The sequence below is a fragment of the Geotrypetes seraphini genome, chromosome 13 (assembly GCF_902459505.1).
Source record: "Geotrypetes seraphini chromosome 13, aGeoSer1.1, whole genome shotgun sequence".
Classification (NCBI taxonomy): domain Eukaryota; kingdom Metazoa; phylum Chordata; class Amphibia; order Gymnophiona; family Dermophiidae; genus Geotrypetes; species Geotrypetes seraphini.
This window is the reverse complement of record NC_047096.1, coordinates 70,286,440-70,308,258: the sequence shown is the minus strand read 5'-3', so window position 1 is coordinate 70,308,258 and position 21,819 is coordinate 70,286,440. Positions and strand designations below refer to the sequence as shown.

Genomic DNA, 21,819 nt, shown 5'->3' with positions numbered 1-21,819 from the left:
GCTCGGCGCTCTGGTTCAACCATGGACTGATGGGGAGCTTCTGTATTATTTTCACCGTGGCCTATGATAGGGCGCGTTCTGAGTCTGATGGCATCTCATGCATATACGGTGTTCCTAGTGGCCCCGAACTTGCTCAGCTGTCCTTGGTACACAAGGCCCGATAGCCCTTCCAGTTCCGGACAGCTTGGTCTTGCGACCTGGGGCTTTACAAGCAGCCTTGAGTGCTAGGGGCTTCTTTTCTGCTGTCATTGCCACGTTTCTTCATGGCAAAAGGAATTCGATGCGGTCAGCCTCCGCGAAGGCCTAGAGGTGCTTTTCGGCCTGGTGTGCAGCAGTTCACATGGATCCCCTGGCCCTATCAGTGGCACCTGTTCTGGCCTTCCTGTGGGCTGGCCTCAGGAAGGGTCTGGCAGTTTCTTCTTCCAGGTCTCCATTGCGGGACTTTTGTGTTTGGGCCCCTCTTCTCTCGGAGGTTCTCGGGTGTCTCCCATGATGTTGTAGGCTTCTTACGGGGGGGGGCGGGGTAGTGGGGAGGCTGCAGCCTCCCTTGCGACTGCCGGATTCTCCAAGGGATCTGAGTCTGGTTCTCCACTCACTGGCTCGTCTGATCTTTGAACCCCTGGCAGGGATTTCTCTGAGAGATGTTGCCGTTAAGACTGATTTCCTCATTATGGTCGCTTCTGCTCAGGGTCTGTCGGAGCTTCACGCTATGTCATGCAGGGATCCTTTTTTTCCGCATTACGGAGTCTGCAGTTATTTTGAGGACAGTGTCTTATTTTCTTCTGCACGTGGGGTCAGCAGTCCATGTCTCCCAGGTAGTTCGGCTACCCACTTTTGTCCTATCAGGTCCCAAGTCTAAGACCCGTGTTTTGCGGTCTCTGGAGGTGCGGCATCTCCTTTTGTGATGCCTTGAGGCTACTAACGACTTCCGTCTGTCGGACCACCTGTTTGTTCTGGCGGGTCCCGCACACCGGAGTCGGCCTTCTTCCGAGGCTACCTTCTTGCGTTGGTTGCATGCGGGCATTTCTGCGGCCCATGTAGCGGCAGGGAAGCAGCCTTCCCTTGGCATGAGGGCTCACTCTCCCGGAAGAAGGACTTCCTCATGGGCTGACTCTCATGTGGTCTCGCCTGAGGAGATTTGTTGGGCAGCCACGTGGGTTTCCCTTCATATTATTTTTCTGGGTTTTACTAGCTTGATGTGGCAGCAATGAGTGTTGCAGCCTTTGGCCCTTCTGTTCTGGTGGCGGGCTCATTGGGCCCCCCCCCCTGAGATTTGGGACTGCTTTGATACATCTTGATAGTTCAGGCTCCAGAGGGATTGTACAAGAATGAAAGATTAGGTTTCTTACCTCTGCTAATCTTCCTTCTTATAGATATCCTCTGGAGCCTGAATTCCCGCCCATCTGTTTTGTCCAATTCGCAGGTTGCCTGCCAGTAACTGGTAAGTTGGCTTTCTCTCTTTGACCAGCGTCGCTAACATTTCCCAGCTTGTCTTTTTATTTAAGCTTATGGGGCCCCTTCTGCTCTTTAGGCTGGTTCCTCAGGTTTGCAGGTGTGAAATGTTTCAATTTCTTATTATCCTAACTTAGCCTTTTATTGGCGGTTTTTGATTATGTATTTGGTTATCATGAGCAGCATTGATTTGTATCGGAGAGTCCCCGCACCCCCTCTCTTTTTCTTGTGTTTCCTGTTTGTATTAGATACTCCTGGCTTTGCTACCTACTGAACTTCAAGGGGAGTGGCCGCACAGGTGACATCGCAGAGGGGGTTGGTGTTATTTTTAATAATAATAATAACAGCTTATATACCGCAATACCGTGAAGTTCTATGCGGTTTACAAAGATTAAGCAAAGGTACAAATTGATTGACTTTAAGAGGGGAGGAAGAAAGTTCTGCAGCCAAGGCTGGAATGGATGCATTACCCCGATAGTTCAGGCTCCAGAGGATATCTACAAGAAGGAAGATTAGCAGAGGTAAGAAACCTAATCTTTCATTCTGCCAAGTAATTGTGACCTGGCTTGGTCACTGTTAGAAGCAAGATACTGGGCCAGATGGACCTTTGATCTGATCCAAAATAACAATTCTTATTTTCCTTTCATCCTGCCATACTGTTCCTTCTCAACCAGCAGATGGAATTAGGGAAACTGTTTCAAACTATGACATCACCAGTATTATGGCTGATGCTGGCTTGAAAACCTCAATATTTCTCTACAGGTAGGGCTGGTGTGCTAGGATTCTTTAGGTAAGCCTGATTACCTGAGATGTCCTGTGTACATCAAGGTTTGGTTTCCTTTGAGCCTTGCTTCTGGGATTTTGTTCTGCAGCTTGTACCAAAGAATGCTTTTTGTTTATATTTTCTCTCCAGCCCCGAGCTTTGGCCAGCTATATGTTGCAGTCTGGCATAGGTCCTTGCCATCTCTGCCAGCCACAGGTTGTAGGCTTCCTGTCTTTCCTCTCCCCTTCCCCTGGTACTTCTGCATAACACGAGTTATAGAGCCCATACCAGACGGAGAATTGGATTTAGGCAGACATTCCATATACTTTATAGCAGGGGTGCCCACACTTTTTTGGCTTGCGAGCTACTTTTAAAATAACCAAGTCAAAATGATCTACCAGCAATAAAATGTTAAAAACACAAAGCACACTATGCAGAGAAAATGTTAATTATCATTTATATTCGGGGGGGTTTTCAAAGAGGTCAAGGCAGATGACTTTAAAATATGCAATGTAACCTCAGGAACAACTATACAAAATAGACAAATATACCCCCTCCCCTTTTACTAAACTGTGATAGCAGTTTTTAGCACAGGGAGCTACGCTGAATGACCTGCACCGCTCTCGATGCTCATAGGCTCCTTGCGCTAAAAAACAATATTGCAGTTTAGTAAAAGGGGGCCATAGTGCAAAATATAGACAGCAGATATAAATTCGGACACATTTTGATCACTATATTTAAAATAAAATAATTTTTCCTACTTTTGCTGTCTGGTGATTTCATGAGTCTCTGGTTGCATTTCCTTCTTATGACTGTAAATCCGATATTTATTTATTTCTGCCTCCTGCATACTTCCTCTCCTCCGGACCTCATTCCATTCCCCAACCAACATCTCTCTCTATCCCTCCATGAGTCCAACTTTTTCTTCCTCTCTCCCTGTCCTCTCCTCTTTCTTTCTTTCTCTCTCTCTCTCTCTCTCCCTGCCCCCTTCTTTCTTTTTGTTCTCCCTGCCACCCCCTTTCTTTCTTTCTTTCTTTCTGTCTGCCTGTCTTTCTCCCTCCCTGCCCCCGCCCCAAGCCACCGTTGCCGATTTCTCTCTGCTTCCTCGATGCCAAGCCAGACGGGTACAAGCCCACAAGCCTTCTCCCCCCCTCCCCCCCTCCCAACCAGGGAGAACAGAACGCAGAGGCAATGTGAGTCTATTGCGGGATGGGCTCCGCGATTGACTCGCGTTGCCTTTGCGATTTACTGGCCGATCGTGATCGACCTTTTGGGCACCCCTGCTTTAATAGTGCCCAAAAGAGACTCGGAAGACTGGAGACCAATTCTGGATCTCAAATCAGTCAATGTAGCCCTCAAGATACCATAAGGAGACGGGGGAATTTCTTGCCTCTCTGGATTTGACAGAGGCCTATCTGCACGTGCCCATATTTCCAGAACACAGGAAGTTCTTAAAGGTTCCATGTCCTGGCGCAGCACTAAAGTTCTCGTCCCTGCCATTTGGTCTGGCCATGGCACCACGCACCTTCACCAAGGTAATGGTGTTAGTGGCAGTGTATCTCTGTAAGATGGGGATACAGGTTCACCCATTGGCTGTTAAAAGCACTGTCCAAAGCCAAAGGCCAGCAGTGCAACTGGTTCAACTCCTGTAAGACCTGGGCTAGGTAGTCAACTTTTGGAAAAGCCACTTGGAGCTGACACAATTCCTGGAGTATCTGGGGATCCTGTTTGACACAAAAGAGAACAAAGTGTTTCTGCCAGACGCCTGCAAAGTGAAACTCACGCAGTAGATCATGGAGTTTCCGAACAGGTAGGCCCCACCAGCTTGGCATTACCTGAAGGTGCTGGGGGTCATTGGTAGCGGCTTTAGATGTGTGTCCCCTGGACAAGAGCGCACTTACTTCCCCTCCAGAATGCACTCCTTTCCTGCTGTTACCCACAAAGGGATGCATTGCAGATGGCTGTACTTTGGACAGCAGAGGCATGGCTAAGTTTGAACTGGTGGCTGGAACCTCAGTCTTTGGCTCAAGGAGTGCCACTCCGCATCTCCTCATGGGTTCCAACCTCTACGGCTGGGGAGTGCATTGCGAGGGACATCTGGTTCAGGGGCTCTGGTCCCCCTCACAGAAGAAATGGTCAATGAACTGGTTGGAACTGAGAGCCATCTGCCTAGCACTGCAGACATTCGGATGCCAACTGCAGAACAAAGGAATGCAAGTTTTCTCAGACAATACAATGGCAATAGCTTATGTCAATTGACAGGGGAGCACCAAGTTTCGAGTTTCAAGTTTATTAGGATTTTATATACCGCCTATCAAGGTTATCTAAGCGGTTTTTACAATCAGGTACTCAAGCATTTTCCCTCTCTGTCCCGGTGGGCTCACAATCTATGTAATGTACCTGGGGCTATGGAGGATTAAGTGACTTGCCCAGGGTCACAAGGAGCAGCGCGGGGTTTGAACCCACAACCCCAGGGTGCTGAGGCTGTAGATCCAACCACTGCTGTTCCACGCCTGGAAGCTCAACTTCTGTTTCAGTGGGTGGAGATCTATCTAATGGCCCTCTCAATGGTGCATGTCACAGGAGTGAACAATGTGCAAGTGGATTTCCTTATCCGAAAAACCCCTAGATTTCGGAGAATGGTCTCTCTCTCCAGAAGCATTCAACAACATCATGAGCTGTTGGGGGTGACAGACGTTCGATTTAATGGTGTTGGGGGGCCAACAAGAAAGCAGCGCTGTTCTTCAGCTGAAGATATGAACCAGGAAGCAACAGCTTAGACACCCTGGTACCACTATGGCCAAAGAGAGGGGCTTCTATATGTCTTTCCTCAATGGCCCATGATAGGCAGAATCCTACAAAGAATAAGGTCACATTTGGGACTGGTTGTGCTAATCATGCCAGACTGACTGAGGCGTCTGTGGTATGCAGATATCATTTGGTCTGCAAAAGGACTGGAGTTTCAGACTGCCTGCCACCTGGGACTACTCACACAGGGCCCAATCACCCTGAAAGATCCGGAGCACTTTGGTCGAACAACATGGCTCTTGAGCATGCAGCCTTAGTATGAAAAGGCTATTCGGACATGGTGATTGCCACTCTTATGATCCAAGAAGAAGTCGATGTTAGCCGCCTATGCGAAAGCCTGGAAGTATTTCCAGATCAGGTGTGCACAGAAGAGTGAAGACCCAGTTTCGGCTCCAGTTTCTTTGATCCTAGCATTCCTGCAAGAGGGACTTGAAAAGGGTCTGGTGGTGGACTCCCTCAAAGTTCAAGTTCGTGTTCAGATCTCAAGTAAATAAGAAGATATGGCCAAGTTTCTGAAGGGAGATTTGTGTTTGCATCCTCCAATATGACAAGCCTTTCCATTTTGGAGTCATAATCTGGTCTTGCAGGCGCTCACTAAAGCTCTATATGAGCTCCTGGATCAGGCATCATTGGTGGACTTCACGGTGAAAGCTGCATTTTTAGTGGTGGTCACTTCAGCTCAGTGGATGTTGTAACTGTAGGCTCTCTCATGTAGAGAACCCTTTCTCAGAATATCGGAGAATGGAGAGATTCTGCATACTGCACCGTCCTTTTTGTTGTAAGTAGTTTCCTATTTTCATATCAACCAAGAAATAAAAGTACCCACCTTCACACCCTCGAGTTTCAAAAAGGGAGATAAAGTCCTGAAACTGCTAGATGTTTGCAGAGTGCTGCTTCATTATCTGGAGGTGTCAAATGAGTCTCGACTGTCAGATCATCTCTGTGAGCTGGCAGGTGCAGCCCGTAAGGTTCGACCAGCTTCTAAAGCGACCATTTCCAGATAGATTCATATGGCCATTTCTTCACCCAATATCAGGAGCAGAAAGCAACCTCTTGTAGTCTTAAAAGTCACATTCCACTGGGGGAGAAGCATCCTCCTGGGCAGAGGCTACAGCAGTTTCTCCTGAAGAGATTTGCAGAGTGGCATCATGGTCCTCCCACCATACTTTCATGAAATTTTACAGGGTGGACATGGTGGCCAAATTGGACTCCACATTTGGATCGCCTGTACTTTCACGAGGTCAGCACCTTCCCAAACAATATGGCCCAACAGTTTTTCTTTCACCAGAAAATGATGAAAACAGGCTATCAGATTCCGATTGAATTCAACGTGGGATATTTCCAAATCAGGGTCTGCAGCAATTTCTCACAGATGGTTTCGCATTAAGTCCTCTTCCACCGGGGGGGGGGGGGAGGCTGTTTGGTTGGGGGGGGTTCTTAAAAAATTGATGACTTGCTGATTGGATTTTTCATTTTCTGTATTTGGATTTTCTTATTGTTGAGCCTGAATATCTTTGGTTGCTTGTCCTGCAATAGTCATCAATAAAAAAATTGTTTTACATTGTCCTCTACCACCAAAGACACCACAGGCCCGCAAGTTGTTACGATGGGCACAATTCTCACCATCTTCTTGTTTCAACAAAACTTCCTCATACTTTTCCTCCAAGCCTTTACAATGTTGTTGAAGTTGAAGCAGCTCCCCATCATGGTCAATAACTCGGTCCTTGAATTCACCCAGGCGTTGTCCCATATCTAACACCGTTTTCTGCAAACCACAACCATCCCTACAGTTCCATTCGCAACACCGGACCTTCCACTGAACTGTCGTCCACAGCCAGCAGCGGCAATTCCTCGTGCCGCTACCCTATTGAATCACTGGTAGCCCATGGCGGGGAGGCCACATCCACATGAACCGTCACCTGGTATGCAAATGTGCACAAGCCCGGCTTAGGTTTTTTGCTAATGGAAGCCATAGCAATGTCAGATGGCCAAATAGCTGTCAAAAGAATCAAAAAGAACTTTTCTAAAGTGCTGATTATAAGCCAGTTTTCATCCGGAGAAGCGGAACTCTAAAGTCTCGCTGCCATCGCAGTGGTGACATCACCGGAAGTCTCAGGAAAACTATTTTTATTTAATTTACACCACAGCACTGGTGTGGGGTTGGAGAGGGCAAAGGGGTGGGTGAAAAGACTACAAAATAAACCTGCCAGGACTTAAAAAAAACCAACAACAACACCTGATTGGGCAAGAAACGTGAATGAAATTGAATTGAAAAATCCAATAGACTGAATTGAATAGAAAAAATTTCCGCTGAATCGGTCAGCACTAGTATGAACTGAGGAGGTACAGGATAGCCTAGAGTGATGGGAGGCAGAATGAAGAAAATGCTAAAGAGGCTCTACACAGATCTTGTGGGAAGGGATTGACTACCTAAGAGTTCAAGAATGATGTGCCTATTTACTAGAAAGGTTACTGAGATAAATATCTAGTCTTTCCTTGTATTTACTGCCACTCCGTACTGCCCAAAAAAGGAATATTTGCTTGTTTCAACTCTCTATTTCTTCATAACAACTCTATGAAAATGATGGTAGCACGCAGTAATAATAACAAATATATTTTTGCTCACCTATGACAATTCCTCAAAGCAGTCTAAGAAAATGATGAAATCAAAATATTTACCAACCTGAAGGTTCTGCCTGTTCAAAGGTGTTCCTTTTGTCATCTTTATTAAAGCACTTCTCATGATGATGATTCATTTGGGCCACTAGACCTTGCATTTCTTTGTTACAGTGTTTGCATTTTAGGTAGAGGAACTTCATTAAAATATTCCCAAACTTGGGTCTCTTTTACAGCCTGCTGTCATTATATGCTTTCTTCTCCAAGGAAAGAATAATATGACAAACCTCAGGCTATACACACAAAGATCACAAGACTTGCGGAGTATTCTTCTCAAAAGGTTTCACATTCATTTTTACTGCTTTCCCCTCCCTCCTTACAATTAGCTCCTTGTGCAGATATATAAACTTACCATTTAAGAGGTAAGGGTTGATTTTATGTATATCGATTTGCAAAGGAACAATAGGGCTAACGTCTTTTTCTCGACTGTATATCACTGTTTTTCAGCATTATATCTGCTTAATTTCTCTTCTCCTCCTCCCTGTTTCTTAATTAAAAAAACAAAAAAAATAAATCCTCTTTCCTCTGTTAAATCTTATTTCCTCTTCCTCTTCATAGGAATAAGGGTAAGACTTATATTAACTCTAAATCCTGGTGCCTGTGGCTAAAGTAGGGAAAATCCTGTTTAAAATCCTGTGTTTTGGGATAGCTACTGATCTGGTATAGAGCCTGCATTTCTATTTAAAATCCTGAGTTTTATCGTGGTATAGAACCTGCATTTCTTTTTAAAATCCTGTGTTTTGGGATAGCTACTGATCTGGTATAGAGCCTGCATTTCTGTTTAAAATCCTGTGTTTTGGGCTATCCACTGATCTGGTATAGAGCCTGCATTTTTGTTTAAAATCTTGTGTTTCGGGGTAGCCACTGATCTGGTATAGAGCCTGTATTTCTGACCTACTAGTTTTCAGCCATTGTGTCTGCTGATTAGTTGTAGAAGGGAGGGGCTCTGATTTACTAGTAAGGTTAACTGCATTATCTTTGGGACAGTGCTGTGAACAAGTCTGCCCTGTGAACTTCTAAAAGCTAAGTTACTCAGAATTTCATATTCTGCACTTTTCACTGTTTTTCAGCTTTATATCTGCTTAAATTTCTCTTCTCCTCCTCCCTGTTTCTTACTTAAAAAAAAAAAACCTTCTCTATCCTCTGTTAAATCTTATTTCCTCTTCATAGGAATAAGGGTAAGACTTATAGTCCCACCCATCCCAGGGACCACTGTTCATATATAGAGACCCAAATAAGCAGGACTACTCAAATCAAGTCACTTCACAACCAATCAAGATGACCTTTATTCTATGCAATCACTGTGGTGCTTTAATTCCAAGACACACTATTTGGAGGCTTAAGGCTTGCCACATCTGTCTTCAACTTGCTAGTATTAAGGAGGAGCTCTGCAAACTTAAACAGGAATTGAATGCAATTAAAGCAGCTTCCATCATTCCACAAAATCCAACTTACCACCTCTACCTCAAAGAATAAATAAATGGGTCACAGTAGGCTCAGGAAGACTGTGACATGTAACACAGAAACATCCACCTTCACAAATATTACCTCTACAGAATTCCTTCGCTCCACTAGTGCAAAGGAAGGGAGGTAGGACTGGAACCAGTGAAGTTAACTCAAGAGAACAAGCGCACCCTAAGCACAAATAAAAAAGCCAAAAACAGAAAACTATTACTGTTGGGGGATTCCATCATCAGAGGCATTAACCTTGGAACACAAGGTGAGGAGACCAAAATAGTGAAATGTCTTCCAGGATCCTCAGCTACCAGGAGTTACAGGCAAATACTGACTGTAATTAAGGAAGAAACTAAGGATTTTAACACTGATGTTGTTATCCATCTGGGAACAAATGATCTAAAAACATAAGCAATGCCTCTGCTGGGTCAGACCTGAGGTCCATCGTGCTCAGCAGTCTGCTCACGCGGTGGCCCAACAGGTCCAGGACCTGTGCAGTAATCCTCTATCTATACCCCTCTATCCCCTTTTCCAGCAGGAAATTGTCCAATCCTTTCTTGAACTACAGTACCGTACTCTGCCCCATTACGCTCTCTGGAAGCGCATTCCAGATGTCCACCACACGTTGGGTAAAGAAGAACTTCCTAGCATTCGTTTTGAATCTGTCCCCTTTCAACTTTTCTGAATGCCCTCTTGTTCTTTTATTATTCAAAAGTTTGAAGAATCTGTCCCTCTCTATTCTCTCTATGCCCTTCATGATCTCTAGGTAGTCTGTTACTTAATACATGAGATAGTCGCATAGGGGACATAATTTTAGAATGAGTTTCCCCATTTTCATCTTTGGCCACAATTTTTACTTTCCTTTTTTTAGCTTTGAGATAATTAGCCAACATTCTTCCCACTTTATTCGAGTTTCCATAATACACAGCTTGTTGAGAAAACATCTTTTTCCTAGCCATTTGAGATGAAATTTCATTATATTTATATTTAGCTCTTAAGAGAGCCTGGAGAGTAGTTTGCTTCCATTTTTAGGCCAATTGAGCTTCCAAATCTTTAATGTTTTGTTCCAAATTTGAGAATTCTAATCTAAGTTTTTTCCTGGCATATGTTGAATATGAAATAATTTGTCCTCTCATGGTAGCTTTGAAAGCTAGCCACTCAAGCTGCAAAACTAGATACCCGGATCTCCAACCTGCTGATGACCACCGCAGACTACAAGACATTCAGAAAAGAAATAAAAACTATACTTTTCAAGAAATTCCTGAAACAGCCCTAACTTCACGTACTATTAACAATGCTAAAATAGACAAAGAATCCACTCTTACTACCCCAGCAATGACAATTGTGCCTCCATTGTAACCCCCGTCTATATACCTCTTGTAAGCTGTACTAATTCCAACCCCTGAAAATGTCAAAAGATCTACTCTTTACCAATCTAGTAAATCAACTGTTCTTCCATTGTTACCTCCGTTTATAAATCTTTTGAAAGCAGCCTTGAACCGCAAGGTAATGGCGGCATAGAAATCCCTAATGTAATGTAATGTAATAATGTTTCTAATGAAACTTCCCCAGAATCATTAATTTGAAAATATTTGTTCATTTTTAATTGAAATTTCTCAATAAAGCTAGAATCTGCAAGCAATGCATTATTAAACCTCCACACAGGTCTATTATATTCTTGTTCTCCAGCTCTAAATTCAGTCCACACTCCACCATGATCTGATAGAATGATTGGATCAACGGTGGCCCTTATAACCTGTTGTGCAAATTAATTAGACACAAAAACATAATCTATACGTGAAAAAGATTTATGAACAAGGGAATAAAAGGAAAATTCCCGAACATTATAATTTAGAATTCTTCATATATCCTTTAACCCACAAGATTGAACCAAATTCTCCAATCCTAATGATTTCAAAATCCTACTAGGTTTTTTATCCAAAATTCCATCCATAACAGCATTGAAGTCCCCTGCCATCACTAAATCAGAGGCAGCCAATGGTAGAATCAACTGTTGAAGATCTTTAAAACATTCAATTTGATTTGATTTGGAAGCTTATATGTTAATGAGCATCAGAACCTGTTCCCCCAAGCACATGCCAACCTTAACCCACCGCCCTGAAGGATCATAAAAAAGTAATTTAAATGAAGCCATACACCTTTTGTTAATTAAAATAGCCACTCCAGCCTTCTTTCCTATCGCAGGAGCAGAAAAACAGTGCTTCACCCATCCTTTTTCCAGCTTACTGGACTCTAAAGCATTCAAATGAGTCTCCTGGATGTAATAAATATCAGCGTCTTGCTGTTTCAGGAAATTAAGAATTTTCTTTCTTTCTTCAACATCTTTATAAATGACCTAGACATTGGTACGATGAGCGAGGTGATTAAATTTGCAGACGATATAAAGTTATTCAGAGTAGTGAAGATTTCAAAGATCTGCAACGTGACATAATTAAGCTCGAGGAATGGGCATCAACATGGCAGATGAGGTTCAACGTGGATATAAGTGTAAAGTGATGCATGTAGGTAACAAAAATCTCATGCACGAATACAGGATGTCCGGGGTGGTACTTGGAGAGACTTGGGAGTTATGATCGACAAGTCGATGAAGCCGTCCGCGCAATGTGCGGCGGCGGCAAAAAGGGCAAACAGAATGCTAGGAATGATTAAGAAGGGGATCAAGAACAGATCGGAGAAGGTTATCATGCCGCTGTACTGAGCCATGGTGCGCCCTCACCTGGAGTACTGCGTCCAGCACTGGTCGCCGTACATGAAGAAGGACACAGTACTACTCGAAAGGGTCCAGAGAAGAGCGACTAAGATGGTTAAGGGGCTGGAGGAGTTGCCGTACAGTAAAAGATTAGAGAAACTGGGCCTTTTCTCCCTCAAACAGAGGAGATTGAGAAGGGACATGATCGAAACATTCAAGGTACTGAAGGGAATAGACTTAGTAGATAAGGACAGGTTGTTCACTCTCTCCAAGGCAGGGAGAACGAGAGGGCACTCTCTAAAATTGAAAGGGGATAGATTCAGTACGAACGTAAGGAAGTTCTTCTTCACCCAGAGAGTGGTAGAAAACTGGAACACTCTTCCGGATTCTGTCATAGGGGAAAACACCCTCCAGGGATTCAAGGCAAAGTTAGACAAGTTCCTGCTGAACCGGCTAGGCTCAGTTAGGGCGCTAGTCTTTGACCAGAGGGCCACCACATGAGTGGACTGCTGGGCACGATGGACCACTGGTCTGACCCAGCTGCGGCAATTCTTATGTTCTTATGAGAGAGATCCCAGGGCATGGGGGAAGGGAAGCAGATGCCAGACCATAGTGTGCGTTGGAGTGGGAAGGAAGAGATACCAAAGCATGGTGGATGGAGTGGAAACAGAAAAATGGAAGGAACCGAGAAAGAAGGCAGATGCTGGATGTAATGGAGAGTGAAGAGAAGATGAGGAAAGCAGAAACTAGAGCTTATAAAAAGTAGAGAAATTTTTTTGTTGCTTTAGAATAAAGTAGTATTGTAGCTTTATTAATAAACATTTATAAATAGAAAATGGAAATCTTTTTATTGGACTAATTTTAATACATTTTTTTACTAACTTTTGGAGATCAAAAGCCCCTTCCTCAGGAGTTTTGCACTAATAAAAATATTTAATGTTAAATTGTATTAAAACTTATGGCAAGGATATCTGGTATTTGTAGACTGGCACACCAGGATCACCCAAGTTTCTAATCTTGGTTTATATTCGAGTCAGCTTTTTTTCCTCCTTTTTTGGGGGAAAAAGGGTCACCTCGGTTTATATTCAAGTATATACGGTATTACATTTCATCCTAATCACAAAGCATTATACCCTAAGTTCTATCATTACTACTACTCTAATGGTGCTGCAAAAATCATTTCCTATTCTACGTATATATCAATTCCTCTTGATATTCTGATTAGCATTTCCTATCTCAGTATCAGGCATGAGCAATGACCACTAAGTGGAAAGTGTAACTCATTTAATGAATCTAGGTCATGGGTTGTTTTATCTTTCCCGTCGCAGATTTCAGTAACAAATGTCCCATTTCATATTTTTCGGTTAGCTTTTTTCCTCCAACCATACAAAGAACATTTCCATCCTAGCTGCATCTAAACCAGTGTTTCTCAACTTTAAGCCAAGTACACCCTAAGTCTTAACAAATATCAAGAGTGCCCCCAGTCCAGACCCACCCAGGCTCCACCCCTGACCCCACCCCATAATAATAGTACTAATTGTAATGCAATTCCTTCCATCCATTTTTCATATACACACAATATAATCTTATTAATACATAATGGTAACCACAAAATTTAAAAAACACAATGCACACTATACACACAGGAAATGTTAATTATCATTTATATTCATTTTTTTTCCAAAGAAGTCAAGGCAGATGACTAAAATATGCACTGTCACCTCAGTAACAACTATAGAAAAATAAACAGATATGATGCAAAATATAAATAGAAGATATAAATTCTCAAAACTGACACATTTTGATCACTAAATTGAAAATAAAATCATTTTTCCTACCTTTGTTGTGTGATAATTTCATGAGTCACTGGTTGCACTTCCTTATGACTGTGCCTCCAATATTTCTTTCACACTTACTCTCCTCCAGACCTCATTCCCTTCTCCAAGCAACATCTCTCTGTCCCTCCATGAGTCCAACTTTTCTTCCCCTCTCATCCACCCCTATTGGCAACATGTCTCCCTCTCTCTCTCACTGTCTATCTGTCTTGAGAGATCCAGGCATCTCTTTCACCCCCTCTACTGCCACATCCAACATTTCTCCCTCTCTCATTCCCTGGATCATGTGCAGCATTTTTCACCACTGCCCCCAACCTCCTTGCTCATTTTTCCTTCTATCACCCCTCTCCAGCACAATGCCACATCTCTCTCTCCATCTCTCCACAATGCCACATCTCTCTCTCCATCTCTCCCTCCATCACTATGTCTAGCTGAGAGAAGGAGATGGAAAGTTATAGGTAGGTGAAAGGGATTGGGACTTGTAGAATGACACGGGAAAAAAATTTGTCCCTGTCTCTGTCCTGTCCCCACAAACTCGGTCCCTATTCTCGCCCCCGCAACCCATCTGATCCCATCCACAATAGTTTTATATTGAACACAGCAAAAATGCTACTTTATCATAAAGCAAAAATAAAGAAAAATATATAATTTTTTTTCTACCTTTGTTGTCTGGTTTATGCTTTCTTCATCTTCTCGTCATTCTCTTCCTTCCATCCACTGTCTCCCTTCTATCTGCCTCTTCCTTATGGCATCTGCTCTATTTCTATGCCTCTACCAGAAACTGTCTGTCTCTCCCTTCCATCTCTCCCTCCCTCCCTTCTCTATTGGTCTGGCACCCATCTTCCTCCCCCTTGCATCCCCTTTAATCTGTCCTTCTGTTCCCTCTCCACTACCATATCCAACATTGCTCCCTCTCGTCCTTCTATTCCCCATGCATCTCTACCTCACTCCTCTCTCTATGCCAAATTTTCCTCCAATATCAAAATGCGCTCCTTCCTCCCCCCTCCTTTCTCTCAGATCATATCCCCTTACTTGTTCGAGCCACACTCACTCCTTCTTCCTTCAGCGAAACTTGTTGGGGGGGATGCACAGGCAGCGGTTCACACACTGCACATGGCTGACCCACAAGCCTTCCCTCTGATATCTGAGAGAAGGTTTCCAGGTCATATATGTGCAGGGTGTGAACCACTGCCTGCGTGTCTCCCCCAACAAGTGCAGCTGAAGGAGGTAGCTGGAAAACGCACACACACACACACCCCGCAACATGGAAGGCTTTCCTCTGACTGGCAAGAAGGTGGGATCTCCGGCAGCGGCTTCAGTGGAGGGTGGCGGGCAGGAAGGAGGGATCCCCGCTGGTGGCTTTGGCAGGTGGGCAGGCAATATCCTCAGGGGCAGCTAGTGCCATGTACCCCAAGGGTACACATACCATGTGTTGAGAAACACTGGGCTAAACTATGTACATCAGTTATTTTTCTTTCTTTCCATCGCCTGTCTCCCACCTACAAAAGGTCATCAGATAGACATTTTCCTATTTCTTCTATGTGTCTTTCCTGTTGACTACATTTGCCCGCATTCTCTCAACCACCACACTATAATTTTCCCTTGTCCTCTCCATCATCAGCTGTAACACAGCTATGAGTTACATTCCAACCACATTGCTCCATTCATTTTGCTTTGTTGTCCTCATACCCCAATTTGCAAATGTCTGCCTTGACATAGACTTATACATTTCTTACTTAATAGCAACTCAAAATCTCCATTCTCTCATATGCCAGCCATGATGTCTCCCAAAGTCATGTGAACAAGAAACGAGAATCTAGTCACTTGTGTGAGCCCTTACTACCTATTTGAACAATTTGCTGATTTGAATGAAGTCTTTTGATGATGATCATCAAGTTGCTAAGACTCAAGCACAAGTCGATGGCACCTATTAATCAGTGTTGCAGGAGAGCAAATGGGTTACCTCTCAGGTAGTGTGGTTCTTGGAACAGTTAGGCTGGTTGGTCAACCCAACCAAGAGCAATTTGGAGCCAACTCAGTAAAGAAAATACTTTGGTGTTTGCTTCAGTGCCCATCAGGAAAAAGTCATCTGTAGTTTCCTGATGTTGAGAAGGGCTATCTATAGGTAATGGGATCTGTGGCAGTGACATTAGAAGTGGTTCAGGGGGCCAGGGCCCACATGTGTTTGCTCCAAAAGGCCTTTCTTTCTCATTGGTTTCCACAGTCTCAGAAGTTGGATGTACCAATAGAAGGCAAGAAGCAGCCTGGCATGGTGGCTCTAAAGTAAGTACCAGTTTGGAAGGGTCATGAGTATGGAAACCCCAAAGTGGATAGATGTAATGAAAGATGCCAGCTTCAAGGGCTAGGGAGTGCACTACCTGTGTCAGGTCCTCTGGTTGAAAAATGAAATAGAGTGATCAGTAAGCAGGTTGGAGACAAGGCCAGTGCATCTGGAGTTCAAAGTTTTTCAGGAGTCACTCCAGGGAAAAGTGGTGTACATTCTGTCCAGCAATACGACAGCCATGGTCTATGTGAATCACCAAGGGAGCAAAAAGAGTTTCCGGGTGGCAGCAAAAGCAGTGAGCCTGAGTAGTCTGGGTAGAGAACCATCTGTTGGCTCTGTCCATGGTACTTATGGCTGGAATAAATAACTACCCAAGATGGCGTGCTGCGGACAATGGCAATTCAGGTTCAACTGAAGTAAAATAAGGTTCTACTTATATGAAGTCTCCCTGATGATGTAATTCGAAACTCAGCTGGAATTGGAGAACAAGAAAAATAAGAAAAGAGCAATGAAATGACTAAAGGTTTTAATATAATTTCCTGATATTGCACGAGCACTTTTGTATAAACAAGAAACTGTGAACTGCAGACCCTTATTGTACATCATCACTGTGGAACATCTATGCTAAAGATAAGTAGCAATTTAAAGTTGGTGTTTTGTGAAGTTGAGTAGATATATAGGTGGGAACATACACGTGCGATGATGGTTCCCAGCAGTCACACACACGGTTACAGCGTTTTGCTAATGACCTGGGTGGAGGAGCACTGAGCACATTGTAAAGAGTCTTTCACTTAACATGGGTTATGGATATAGAGTATTAAGAAAGCATAAGAAAAAATATTTAACAAACAAACAATAAAAAATATTACAGCATTATATTTTTGATACATGGAATAAATAACATGCAGATTTTCTAAACAGAAATATTCTGGACCTGGAAGAATAGAGTTTAGGACAAGTTTTTTAAGTTTCAAGTTTTATTTTAATTTGATGAGTCGCTTAATGAATCTAATGGTGATGGTGACTAATGTAAAAGTGACCAGATTTTCAGTCACAGGAGAGACTGATATTCAGAAGGAATTATGTGCTGGTACAGGGGTGGCCTCCTGTCAGTCTGCTGTATCTGTTCCTGCTAAGGCATTTGGCTTGGCCTGAGAAATCCAAAGGATAGAAATGCATGAAAGACTGGTAATTGCTCGCAGAAACCCTGGTATGGGGATCTAATTCATCTCTTGGTTGAAGAGCCTAGGAAGTTTATGGTCTCTGGCAACCTACTGGAACAAGGTCTAGTGAGGACGCCAGACCTGTCTCCATATTGTCGAATGGTCCAGCTCTTGAGAGGGCATGGTTACAGAATAGAGGATATTCTACCATGCTTCGGTTGAGGAAGAGGTATACTCTCTTGGCATGTGTCGGGGGTATGGTGTATTTTGAGTACTGGTGTCAGAGTGCTACCTGGTCCCACTGAAGGCTTCTGTGATGGAGATTTTGGAGTTTTTACAGGACAGTTTGGACAGGAGGGTTAGCATTAGCCTGCCTTAAGGTACAGGTTGAAGCCTCAGCAATTGGTCAAACTTAACGTGATTGCTTTTTCTTTCCATTACCAATTGTGTTCAATGTATGCATTTGTACATTTTCGGACCCTTTTTTCTCTTAAAAATCTGCCTCTCCAATCCACCCTAGCAGGTAATGTGTGAGTTGAGACTTATGTTAGTTACTCTGCTTGACCAACTTAGCTCTTGTAGCAAAACCTCAAAGTAACTGTGGGTGGAACTTGAGTCCCACAAAAGTTGTGCATGGTCTTAGTCTTTATAGTTTTCTTTCAAAAGTTGATTGAAAACATAGTCCACATATTTCCTGTAAAACAACCATTTCTGAATATGTTTGGTTTTTACAGCAGTTTCAAAGATTCACCCCCTCCCTTTTACAAACCTGTCGTGCAGTTTTTAGCCCTGGCCGCGGGGTTAAAAAGTCTCCGACACTCATAGAATTCCTATGAGCGTTGGAGCTATTACCACTGAGGCTGGCGCTAAACACTGCACTACGGTTTTGTAAAAGGGAGGGGTCAGTTTTGATTTTCTAACTTTCAGGTCGTTGTTTTTTGTTTTTTGTTTTTTTTTCCATTTTCAGGAAAAAGCACTCCTCGGGGTCATAAAATCAGCGACTATTTTGAGGTAAGTTGTTTTGGAATGGAGATACGTCAGCATTCTCTCCCATCCTGATGATCATGTCAGGGTGTGTTCCCAGAGCTGCTTAAAAGTAGGCGCAGATGTATTAAGCATAAGCAAGAACATGACTTGAGATCATGACTTAATGATGAAAAATAAGTTTTGTAAATATAGATATCTGTAGTAGGTCAGAGCCTGCAGTTTGTTTTAATTTGTTCCTGGTCTTGCTATGAGAAGACTTTTGGTTGTTTTAATATCCCTCCTTTGACTGTGTGTATATTTTCTTACTTTTTATTTTTTGTTTTGTAATTTTCCAATATAGTTTGCTGGGGGAAGTGCTGCTGGAACCAGTCCTGGCAGGAGTGTGCCACCAGTAGCCCGATCCTCGCCGCAGCATTCCTTATCTAATCCTTTACCCTTACCTGTAAGTTCTGCTTCAGCTGGTCTCCAGCAACTTCCAAATAATAAGGGGCCCTTTTACTAAGCTGCGCTTACCACAGCTCAAAATAGTTTACCATGGGACACACTCTAGTGTCCTGCGGTAGGTTCCAAATTGGAGTCCTAATTTTGTGTTGTTGCTGGAAGGGACATATCAGAGGCAGAAATTGGGTGTCCCTCTGCTAACCAGTTAGTGCAACTACGTTACCGCGTGCTAACTGGTTAGTGCAGATACTGTGTGAGCCCTTACTGCCTACAAAATAGATGTTGGTAAGTGCTCACTTGGTAACTCTTTATTTATGACGGCTCACTAACGGCAACATTAATGCATGCTAATGTACTACTATCACTACTATTTTCTGTAGTTCTGCCAGATGCTATTATATAATGGGAGGCAACAAAAAAAAAAAAATCACAAATGCAGTTTATCAGTGTTACCAAAAAATATAATCACCCAGAGCTCTACTGGAAACCAGCACTGCACATCCTCAGAGATGGAGGAAAAAAGTCTTAAATTAAAGTGACAGCAAATACAGACCAAAGTCAAAAGCTGCCATAAATACTATCGTAGTAAAAAAACAAACAAAACCCCCCTCCATCTATAATATAGACAGCTAAACAGCTGAAAACAGCTAAACAGCAGAAAAAGCACTGAGGATTAAACATTATGATCACTTATCTGCACATTCCCTAATCCTAATATCTCCAAAAAATCCACTGCAACATATCCAGTGACATGAAATAATGGCACATTTACAGCATATATTCATATCTTATTCCTGACAAAGATCTCTGTTTCTCTAGACACAGCTGCTTCAGGGAATTAGGCATTCTTCATCTAGTGCAATAAAATTCAACATCTCAACTGCCATGTGCTGACCACTCAATCCTTTGATTTAAATCCTATGACCATACAGAATCCAAAACATGTACCGTATCTATCTTTGTTACCTTTGGTCTATGTGCTGCTATGCTCCTGTAAGTTGGTATGTTGAACAGATAGCATGGCAATTTAAAAATTCATATATTTGAACCTGTTACAATATTGATCATCAGAGAGGAGAGGAATCTTTAGTTCATCATTGTATTGAGCATCATTGAGCTTTTGTGGACTTAAACATGTGCAATGATTGATATTATCCCAGACTCTCCAGGTTGTAGCAATGTTTGTAGCAAACTTCACCAAAGGGAATAAAGATGGATACAGTAGAATCTCAGTTATCCGGCACCCATGGCGATTGGTGGATGCCAGCTAACTGTTTTTCTGGTTGATTGAGAGTGCTATGTTAGAAACCTTGTCTAACACAGATCTCAATTCCCCCTCCCTCCCCACCCTGAAACACAAGCACAGCAGCGGTCCAGAGCTGCAAAGCCCCCTCTCTCCTTCAAGCCCCAAAGCAGCAGAAACAGGTGGTAGTCCTGAGTGACGAACTCCCTCCCTTCCTCACCCAAAGTGGCAGCTGGTCAGCAGGAGGCAGCACTCAATACAGGCTGCTCGTGGACAGCCCTGGCAGGGCCTTTCCTCTGATGCGTTGCTTCTGATGCATCATAGGAAAGGCCCTACCGGGGCTGGCCGTGAGCAGCAAGTTTTGAGCATTGTCTCCTGCTGACCAGCTGCTGCTTCAGATAAGGGAGGTAGGGAATGGGGGGTTCATGGATCAGGACCACCGCCTGTTTCTGCTGCTTCGAGGATGGAGGGATCCTCCCCCTCCGGGCTTTGCGGCTCAGGACCACTGCGTGCTGGTGCTTTGGAGCGGGAGGGAGGTGGGGTTTGTGGCTTAGGACTACCGCCACTTCTAAAATGTGCTTTGGGGCTTGAGGGAGGGGTAATTTGTGGATCAGGACCACTGCTGCGCTGGTGCTTCAGGTTGGTAGGGAGGTGAGGTTCACGGCTCAGGACTGCCACCACTACTATTTCTTCAGGGCTTGAGGGAGGGGAGGGGGTTTGCAGCTCTGTATCGCTGGTGCTTCAGAGGACTTTTTTTTCCCCCACCAGCAATTTTTTTTTTTTTTTTGCCAGCTGGGTGAGCGTGCTGGTTAACAGATTCTACTGTACATGTTTTGGATTCTTTGTAGCCATGGGGTTTAAATCGAAGGATTGAGCAGTTTGTTTTTCTGACTCTGCGTCGGCACATGAAATTGAGATGTTATTGGTCTTCTGGTTTTGTTGATTCTGGCACTTTTTAAGTCAGGTGCCATGTTGAATTTTGTTGCACTAGATCAAGAGTGTCAAACTCAAAAACACAGTGGGCCAAAATTAAAAATTTGGACAAAACCGCCTAGAAGTATGATAGGCGGTATATCAAATTTTTAATCAACTTAAAACTTTAAGGCCAAGGTTCGGCAAAAAAACAGAGTGTAAACATAAAAGTGGCCAAAGAAGCATCGCGGGCACATAATAAACTAAAACTCAACAAAAAATATGGTGAAAAATAAATAACAAAACCTTGTGTGCGGAAAGGTTTAAAAATGCATAAATAAAAAGTCTCTGTTGCAGAGTGTGAAAAAAAGCATAGCTGTCCTGCACTAACAAATGTCACAGTATGGCAATAGACCAGTTGTCTCAAACTCGCGGCCCGCCAGGTACTATTTTGAGGCCCTCGGTATGTTTATCATAATCACAAAAGTAAAATAAAACAGTTTCTTGATCATATGTCTCTTTATCTATAAATTACAATATTATTATTAAGACTTAGCCAAAAGGAAAGATTTGTATACTATAAAGAGTTTTACCTCATGCAGAATTGTCATTTCTTTATTAAGACATTAACTATTTTTTTCTGCAGCCCTCCAAGTACCTACAAATCCAAAATGTGGCCCTGCAAAGGGTTTGAGTTTGAGACCACTGCAATAGACCATAGAAAACATAAAACCATCAGCTAATATTTTATGGGAACTTAAGATAACTTAAAATAACTACAGTCAAACCTCGATTTACGAATGCACCGGTTTGCGAGTGTTTTGCAAGATGAGCAAAACGTTGTTGCAAATCATGACTCGCAAACTCAGCATTGACTTGGTTTGCCAGTCCCCCCGCCCGCTAACAGGCATCGCCTCCCCACCCACAAACACTGCTCCCCCCCACGAATCAGCCTCACACCCCCTCGCGAATTGGCATCCCCCACCCAAACTGAAAGCTTACCCCCCAGTGTGGCACAGGGACGCAGCACCAACCCACAAAAGGTGCTAGTGCCTGTGCTCGAAGATCGTGCCTCTCCTCCGACTGGGCC

The 21,819-nt window shown here is 43.4% G+C and overlaps 1 protein-coding gene across 3 annotated transcripts in view; it reads left to right on the top strand.

Moving 5' to 3' along the window:
- TLK2 (tousled like kinase 2) overlaps window positions 1–21,819 on the top strand; it is a 148,469-nt gene that overhangs the window by 33,418 nt on the left and 93,232 nt on the right. For 2 of the 3 annotated variants that reach the window (XM_033919041.1, XM_033919040.1), the window contains exons 5-6: window positions 18,114–18,157; window positions 18,474–18,575. In XM_033919041.1, the coding sequence (XP_033774932.1) occupies window positions 18,114–18,157; window positions 18,474–18,575 (146 nt within the window). The remainder of the gene's footprint in view (window positions 1–18,113; window positions 18,158–18,473; window positions 18,576–21,819) is intronic. The other variant, XM_033919042.1, reaches the window with a different exon arrangement.